The following is a 9,327-nucleotide window of genomic DNA, read 5'->3' on the forward strand; positions in this document are numbered from 1 at the left end:
GTTAAATTTCATAGAGATAAGCAATACCAATCGTTATTTACACATTTGACAACTTTGTTCTTGTAATTAATTACGAAATGTTAGTGGCGTTAATGCATACCACTGACCTTGTAGGCAAGAGACAGCGTATTAGTCAGTACTTGTACTACATTATTTGCTAGTAGTGTGAAGAATTAACGCTCAGTCAGTTTACTGAGTTGGTGTGCACTTACGTAAAATTCGCCACTAGGGGGCAATGTTCCTGCAGAAGCCCCTGTCAAACACGACGTAACTCCTTCAGTGTTCCTTCTATTATCAGTCAATCACTCAGTCACAAATTACACACCGGGCGCAGATTTCTCAACACAGTACATGCCATTTTTATTCAAGAGTTGGTCGATAAACTGTGACAGCAGTAGCAATGGCTCTTACAGAGTTCTGTACAGTATTGGACCGGGTTAGACTGGTTAGGGTACACTTGCAGTAAATGTTTATGAGGGATATAAAATATACTAAACATAGCAACATCATTCAGAGCATTCAGCAGGACAAACCTTTATCAAAGTGGCAATGCAGACAGTGGTATATAATGCCCAGTTAATATACAGAGCAGAAGTATTGTACTTTCAACACATGTACCCTCCCTCTGTTGTTGAAACTGTAAGGCAGTATGTTTCGATTGCAATGTAGTACGGCTTTTCATCAGATGACTGATTTCCTCTTGGTTCAACAAAATTTACAACTTTAAATGAACTTAAACAAAAAAAGCATCTCTAACAAACAAACCAAAATGTGGTGTGTATAAAAGTCTTACATGATGTGAAAATTTTCTTGCAGTATCTGTTATGACAATGATGGCAACAAAAGCAGCAGTAGATACGTTTAAATATTGAACTGAAGAAGACTGTAGAAATCAAAGATGAGTAGGTGGATGGTATGAGGCGGCACCCTGTGGAAACAGGGTGTGGCGAATGCAACCTCATTAACCTTCAGCCTTCATATTTCAACCCAAGGCATCACTCCAACTTGAGCAGTTCCACATCAAATATAAGCGTGGCATTTGGGGGGATGACACCGGGGTGGCCTGTCGCTCCATAAGCCATATCTGGTGTGCAGGTGATTTTAGCCCTCTGGCCCAGGCTCATCTGAAGCACGAGAGAAAATAAAAACACAACTGAGTATGCTGTTCATGTGCTTTTTCATGCATTTCATTTTTTTAATTTTTATTTACACCTGTGCTTTTTCCTATTGTGGCAAAATGTTGTCTGTAAAGAAAGCCCAAATAGCCCAAGGAGTTTAGTGATCTCAATCAATCCCCTGCATGCCTCCATTCAACTTCAAGAGGAGTAGTAGTCTAATCAGTCTGATTAATGACAGAATAACTGAAATCACATATGTGATTCTGCAGGGCCTTGAAAAACCAAACTGGTGACTTTGCATCTTTTAGACCAATTAGATACATAATTTCATATTTTTGAGAAAACAAATAGTTTCTTTTCGACAGAGACTGGAGACGTGCTTGAGATACAGATACTATGTTCACAGTGCCACAACAAAACTCAGTTCAAGATTTGAGTCTTGTCATCTTGAGTCAGATGATTAAACTCGGATAATGCATAACAAAATAGCACTGACACTACAAAAAACAGTAGTACTTTGTAAAAGCAGTTGCTTCTTACAAATGACAAAACAGCTCAAGCTCAAAATATAGGCATCACTACAAAATCTCTGCCCCAGTTTGCCGAAGGGGTTTTGCGCTCACTTTCACGGTCTCTTTAAACATCTCAGGCATAAATGAATAATTAAACTTGCCACTGTAGTCACAAGGTGCTGAACTATATTATGCAGTAATGCAAAGTGTGAAAGAAGTGCACTGCATTAACTTTTCCCTCTTACCTGTGCTACTCCTTCCTCCCAGCCCTTGATGACCTCCATCCGTCCAATCTTGAATTTAAAGGGCTTGTTCCTGTCTCGAGAGGAGTCAAACTTTTTCCCATTCTGCAGCATACCTGCCAGAGAGAAATGACACCAACACAATTCAGAGAGTAGAGAGGCATTTGGTAAATAAACAACCTATTTTGGTGAAATGATACAACGTAAAGACTAAGAGCACACTTATTTTTATGGCTATGTTGCATAACTGCTTTCCTGTGCAGTAAGCTGCTCCTATGACTAGTAGTATTGTGCCTAGCCTTAACTCATTGTCGACATTTATCCCAGGGTGATGCAGTATCAATGCAGGCCCTTCCTTCAGTTGCTAATGTTTCGGAATGACGCATTTTGAGATTAAAGGAATAAAGCAGTGCTGGCTCCAGTCTGAGGAATTATTCTGGCGGGGTTTCTTATCAGGATCTTGGGTCTGTTTCAATTACCCAAATGAACAAAGGGAATGTGAATCAGGAAGCAATGGCCTGGTTTAGTGGATTATTTTTAAAGTTAACTAGGCCATTGCTTGCCTGTATCTAGACCACAGGGAGAAAGGGGTAACAAAGGCGGAGCAGCGCAGGACTGTGCTCCTTCAGAACACTGACCAGCCATTCAGGCATGATAATAATACTGGGGCCATTAAACACTACTAAGGGCATGGAAACACTGGACCCACTTCATTAGCGGTTTTAACATGCCCTCCTTGATCTCCTCTTTGCCACTTTCCCTTGAGGGAATCCAAGCTGCCATCTGAAGCGATGCTCTGTTACCCCGATAACTTGTGTGAACTTTCTGACCCTTTCAACAGCCAAGACAGCAACTCCACAACGATTCAGACCTCACAGCAGTTTATTTCCTGTGCACAACAAGCAATATCTAAATTTAAGTGAACAATAGTGAGGATTGTGAGCATTTTAGCTGTGGTGCTCATGTGAGATATAGTGCTTGACAAAAACTTGCAACCTGAAAAACAAAAAATACACATGCATTAACCAAAAACAGAGTTGCCAGTCTGGATGTTTCCCGGAAACTGTACTACAACTATATTATGGCATAGTTTAATATTGTGACGTAAAATATATATACATGATTGAAGATTGTATGTATATATCCAATTCGTAAAAGGAAGAATCAACTTTTTAACCCTGGTTCAGTCAAAATGGCGTCAAGCAAAAAATATTCCACAACATCCACTTTCATTTTGTTTGGTTGCCCAGTGAAGGTCCATTGATTTATTGTTCTGTGTAGTACCTCAACAAGTGTGAATACTTGGCATTTAAAGTTGTGTGTTAACTTAAGTTTAGTAATGGTGTCTGGCTCATCTAGTCATATGAATGTTGGTACTGTACTCCTTCTCCCCTTTCATTCCCCCTAAACTTAGTAGGTCCACCATTTCCAAGAATCACAGTAGCCCAGATATCAGTGGGCTGGGACGGGTCCAACCAAGGAGTCACCAAGTACACACACCAAGGCGAATACCACCTGCTACAGGGCATTCAAGCAGCAGAGAGGCAAAAACTTCTTGCATCAACTGCTGAAAAGTGGGTTCAGATTCTGGCAGCGTTGCCTTCAACTTGCAAGGAAACACTGATTGGCAATGTTCACAAGTGGGAAGCCAGTGAGGGATCATATTCTAGGCATTGCACTTATGAGTCCTACAGGTTGGTTGGGGTGTCTGGTGAGAGGCTGCTGACGTAGGGAATATATTATACATCTACACACTTTGCCTGCCTTTGGTAAAGACTTCTCACTGTTACATAAAAAGCAGCAGCTAACAACTCCAATTGTTTTGGAGGAGGCTGGTAGAGCAGCAGAGGAGTTAACACCAACAGGACTGTGGTACACACTGGCACCTGGCCAAACCCAGTTAAAAAAAAAAAAAAAAAAGGGGGAAAAAAACACAATAGGAGGGAAAAAACTCCACCTGCTCCATGTTTCGAGTGGAAAAATACACAGCAGCATTGTCCTGAGGAGAGATATTATTCCAAAATATCACTAAAGTCTATAGTTTACATGTAAAATGTTATAAACAATATGTTATGTACTATGCTGCCTTCAGTTTTTGCCACATGTATGTGAAGAGAGCTAAGCAAGAATGCTTCACTCATGGCTGTCAGGCTTTATCTTACAGAAAAGAAAAGACATCCACAACTACTCCTGAACCCCACTTTTATCACTGCTCCGTTATCACTCTTTGGACAGCAAAGCATGGGTGGGGTCTCTGCAAAAGTAAAGCAGGACTCGTCCCTTCCTGAGGCTGGCTCCCAGAGTCTCTCTCCTCATGAGAAGCTTTCACTTGGTAGCGCTCTGGCTAGATTAGCAAAAAGCTGTAGTGCACAGGGGAGGGGTTATTTTTACTCAGCTTACTGTATCCTGTCTCAGCCCCGTCTAGGACGCCTGCCAGCACAACAACCCCCTCGGCCCAAGTGTGGATGAAATGAGATGCGTGTAAAGCTATCTGTCTATGACAAACTTGTATGTGTTGCCGTGTCTCAAAGCTGCAAGCATGTACGTCTCAATGGAAAGAATAAAATCTTGCTCACGCGTCACTAATATACCAAATACATCAAACTGAAAGTACGTGTAATTGGGAGTATTTTCAGCAAAGACAATTAATAGCAAATCTGTTGCTACAGCAGTGATAGCCTGAAATACAGCAGTGGCTTAAAGGTTCCTCGCATACTATCATCAGTCATGCGGGGCGTCCTGGTTCTTCCGAGGACCAGCAGGGTTTCCTGGATAATTATTCATGTGCTGTAAAGTCACTGTCACTGTTCACCTCATATTCCTGTCCCGTCTTTTCTGAAAAGCCTTTCAAACACACAGACAACTCAAAGGCAAGTGATTCCTGCTTTGGGTGCCAATAATGAAGTGAGATCTACAATAAATTCCCATCCATAATTGAGCTGAATCTGTTGAGAAAACATGGATATCTACTTCCTCTGATGCAATCCACCAGGACACCACGATTTTTTTTTGTCCTAATTTAGAAGCTGTATGCAGACACCTTTCTTGCTTTCTTTAACTCTAAGGATCTTGGGACTGAACGCTTCCCATGGCATTCAACCACAACGTTCTCCCTTGAAAGGCAAGTTTGGCGTCCCCCTGACATACAACCCGGTGTTTCAGTCTATTTCTGTGTCATACACCAAGAGCCATTAGGTCTCAACTTCAGCATGTTTCATGGTGAAGTGTGGAGCTCAAACATGGTAAGGAATGACGTCCACATTTAGGCATGACATCATATCCACTGACCCTGTAGCTCCTAAAGCTCATGCTGCTGGTTCGTGGACTGGACCGTTTATCATCACAGCCTAGTGCCAGACTATATCAATCAGGGAAACCCACAGGCTGCAGTAGTTCTCTCATATTGACTGATGTCAAGTCTGCTTCCATTTTTTATCTTCAGTGAAAGTCGACACAGAGAAATGAGCTTGCGATTGCTGGATTCCTGACTCAGCCTGGCTCCTGAACATGGGACATGGAAGCCCCACAATCCCTAACAGCTCTTCAAATCTGTGATCTGCAACTTACTATTAGCTTTTCAAGCTTCTGGCCAGTCATATATATTTGACACTGACTGAACTGGGCAGCTAATGTGTGCGTGAGTGGAAGCATAGCGAGGCCAGTGAAAGATAATCCAGGAGTAAAATAGATAGCACATCTCAAGCCAACTTGAACCACACCAGCCTGCTTGTCTGTGTAACACTGCTCTGAGATGCACCGCTGATAGAGCTTCTGGTCTGTGAACAGACTCCCAGTCAGGCACGAAACAAACAAGAATGTGCCTGAAACAATGAGCAGCTTTTTGAATTATTTCTTCCTGCCACTTTCATGGCACCAGAGGCCCTTATCTGCCTTGTGGCAATGACCACTCTGCTAATTTGGGCAACCACAACTCTCATCAGAGTCAGGAGAGGGTCACGCACATATCTGTGTGTCTGTGTGCTCTGGCATGTGTGTGTGTCTGCATGTTTAAAATCCCAGAGGTGAAACTGAGGATCAAAAAGGCATGGCAGTGCATGCATAGCATAGAGAGAGTGTCTCTGACGGTGAGGCTCTCTAATGTTAAATGCTGCAAACAGTGGTCTCAAATCCCAGTTAGTATTGGGAAATCACTCTCTCCTTAGCCTTACTGTTTATCTTTGCTATCTGGAAAACTAATACCAGTGCTGGGTGCAGCGGAGGGTGCAGTCTGTGGAGCCAGCTGGATGACTTGGATGGGCTTATGTCCCAAATCTACAGCTAACCTCTATTACCAGTACTATCCCTTTATCAGATCTTGAACTAATCTTGTCTTTGCGCTTTTAAATAAAACAAATGTGGGTTAGTCTCTGTCTTTATTATAGCGTACTGACCTGACAAGTAAATAATCTTAAACAGTTTGACTTTCATACTATATCAATTCAAGGAGAATAACCAAAATAGAAAACTATTTCATCTGTATTCCAGGATTATTTTTGCCTTTTGGAGATTATCCACACAAAAAGCCCTGAGGGGAGAAAGGTTCATATCCTCCTCACTCACTCCACTTCCAGTAATGTAGCTTAAGCTTAGTGTCTTCTTAAGTTACACTAGGTTAACATGACAAAAATGTGAATGAGATCAAGATGAACTGATAGTGTGACTTGTTTACACGTACATACACGCTTAACATAGAGCCACATATTGGAGCTAAAATATTACTTATTGTAAAACAAATCCTCAGCTAATCTGCTGACTTGTGTTACACACTAAGGTCTTTTTTTTCCACACGGTTTACAGCTGTACCCTTAAATACCAGTGCATTTTTTTCTGTCTACCCATTGCAAACTTGTTTCCCCTGCTCATACAATAACATATTTGTATCCCTTGTTGTGTTCCATTGGCAAGGACCTTGCTTTGGCTTAAATCTGTATTTTGCATGCCACCCCTGCCAAAACACCAGGAGCTTATGGGTAAATCCTATGACTCAAAAAGTGAAAAGGAATTCGAAAGAAAAAAAAAAAAGAAGAAGATGGATTTGAATGAATAAAGAGCACAAGCTGAAGATTGTTCTGTCTGCTGTTAAAGTAAAGAGTTCACTGTAAACAATCACAGAGGTCATTCCCAGGCTCTAGCACATCCTAGTGATCTTGAAGTGACGAGACTGCAGCCAACTTTGTTCCATTCAGGGATTTGAGAAGTAAAGAAAACAGCAGTCGATGATGTGATAATGACAATAGAAAACAGGAAATAAAGGCAGAAAAACAATTAAGAGTGTATCCAAAATATGTATAATCCTTGAGAGGGAGTGAGGTGCAGGTAGAGACTAAAACTCATCTGCTTTTACTAATTTACTAACCAAAATACTGGTAGGTACAGGAAAAGAGAACTGCCAGGCAAAGAGCAAGTGACCCTCACTGCATGACTCCAGTGACGAGCTCAACAGAGCGGCTTCACGTGCCGAGATGTATCATTTCCAATTATAGCATAATTCATTACTGCAGTAGCTGACTTCTGCAAGGATCAGGCCAGAGGGGGGAAATCTGATTACCATTTCCACTGCCCCCAAAAAAGCTGAACAACACAACATTTGTTATCCAGAATTGGCCTGTATTTTTCTGGCTATAATCACACACACGCCAGTCAAACAGAGCAGCAATTCTTGTATGAAACAAAATATTATAAGCAAGCCAGTGAAGCCAAGAAATAAATATATTTGGAGAATTGAGACACTCATGTGGACTCAATTCAGGTGACAGAGATGAAATCCCCACCATCAGAGACAAGTAAGAACTGGCAATTAACAGTACATCTGTGCACACACAATCCGACATTATCCACAAGTTTGAATCAAACCTATTTACTACAAAAGACAATGTCAAGGCAAGTCCAATAACTTTTATAACCGTGTAACAACCCTGTAATACACAGACAGACTGATGACATGTGAACCAGGTTTTGTTTACTTTCTGTCTGACCTAGTTGTCTGGTCTGCCAACCCTGGGGCATAGAATAACCCAAATTTATTTCCCAAACGTCTCAGAGTCTTACTGCCACGCCTCAAAATTGGGCGAGCAGACAAGAGACAAACAGGAAAAAGAAAAAGTGTGTGTGTGTGTGTGTGTGTGTGTGTTTACATGAGTGTGTGGTGCAAGTTGCAACAGTCTCTGAAATGATACTGACACAATGAAACACCAAAACAAAGGCAAATGGATATTTTCTGGGTGTGGTGGCGCCACTATAACTGCGGTGACACACAGGTGCACACATGTCTGACAGTCTGTGTACACTGAGAGCTGAGGTGCAAACTGAGCTCTGTTGTGCTACAGGTATAGACAAAAAAACAGAAAAACAAAAAGGTGAGAAAAAAGAAACACACACACAAACACAGGGACAAATTTCCTCTGTCAACAAGGAGACAGGAAAGACATCTGGTTTCATGGTTGCCAAAAGCAAAGAAAGAGTCAATTACCTATGTAATGAACGACACATGTCTGGCCCTTCTTTGGAAATGTTCTTCCTGTTAAGAGAGAAAACAAGAGTTACTGTGAGTTTGTACACCTCAGAGGCTGTCAGCCTAGTCTTGTGCAGTCGCAATGACTGGGGTAAGTCTGCTGAGGTGTTCCTAGTAGGAATGCCATGCCCTCCTTATGCATGCAGACACACTGAAGTCAGATAATGCTTCTGTAAGTCTCATCCTTTTATTGAAACTTAAGCTGGAGGCATCTTGCCAGAGTGAGGGGCTATCAAACGCCTCTAATTACATTACTGGTGCATTTGTCAGAGAGAAATACGCTTCGAGGAGCCGTATAGATCCACCTGACCATACCTTCTCCCTGTCAAACAGGTACCTTAACAGCAAATTCTCCATTTAAAGACATTTGCTGAATACGCTTGGCAGAGTTTACCCATTTAACAGTCTGTAAGTGTGGAGTTTTCTAGAAAGATGCCGTCCAGGCGTCAGTGATGCTGAATAACACAGTAAAGATTTGCGCTTTACAGACACCTAATTATATCCCGAATACAACTATTAGTTGCTAGCTATCTAACGAGTAAATCATGTTACCTCCTACGCTACTAAACTAGGTATTTTTAGAAATTATCTTGATATCTTCCAAGATTTGAACGACATTCCGGGGGAAGTACCGAGCCCCAACACCACCACCACCACCACCCCCGCATTAAAGCTCACACAAGCGGATAAAACAACTTACCATCACCGGGAGATATTGTCTCGACTTCCACACCCATGGTTGTGCTACTTCAAAAATTAGCTCTGACACATACAGCCTAAAAAGCCCTTTCGACAACCAATGTTACCCGTTTTGCGGCTACAAGTCGGGCTATATCGGTGGAAACCATGCATTCGCCGACCAATACCGACCCGTAGCTGCAGCCAACCGCCAGACAGCCAAGATATTTTGCAGTTTGTAGCGAGACAGCGTCGAGATCTACAAC

General features: G+C 42.0%; 1 protein-coding gene across 1 annotated transcript; it reads right to left on the reverse strand.

The window, feature by feature from the left end:
* Window positions 1–335: 335 nt before the first annotated feature.
* Window positions 336–9,270, reverse strand: fkbp1b (FKBP prolyl isomerase 1B). The gene is made up of 4 exons (XM_056405641.1): window positions 9,084–9,270; window positions 8,342–8,389; window positions 1,876–1,988; window positions 336–1,124 (listed from the first exon to the last, which is right to left on the reverse strand). Exons 1-4 carry the CDS (start codon window positions 9,118–9,120, stop codon window positions 996–998), a joined length of 327 nt encoding a protein of 108 aa, XP_056261616.1. The 5' UTR covers window positions 9,121–9,270; the 3' UTR covers window positions 336–995.
* Between the last annotated feature and the right edge of the window lie 57 nt (window positions 9,271–9,327).

Source organism: Seriola aureovittata, chromosome 19 (genome assembly GCF_021018895.1).
Source record: "Seriola aureovittata isolate HTS-2021-v1 ecotype China chromosome 19, ASM2101889v1, whole genome shotgun sequence".
Lineage (NCBI taxonomy): Eukaryota > Metazoa > Chordata > Actinopteri > Carangiformes > Carangidae > Seriola > Seriola aureovittata.

Bases quoted from the DNA above. Each gene is read 5' to 3' on its own strand.
- fkbp1b (XM_056405641.1), bottom strand. From the start codon at position 9,120: ATGGGTGTGGAAGTCGAGACAATATCTCCCGGTGATG. The intron at 1,989-8,341 runs GTAATTGACTCT...TCTCTCTGGCAG, and splicing joins ATGTGTCGTTCATTACATAG to GTATGCTGCAGAATGGGAAA. The intron at 1,125-1,875 runs GTAAGAGGGAAA...CTCGTGCTTCAG, and splicing joins GGGAGGAAGGAGTAGCACAG to ATGAGCCTGGGCCAGAGGGC.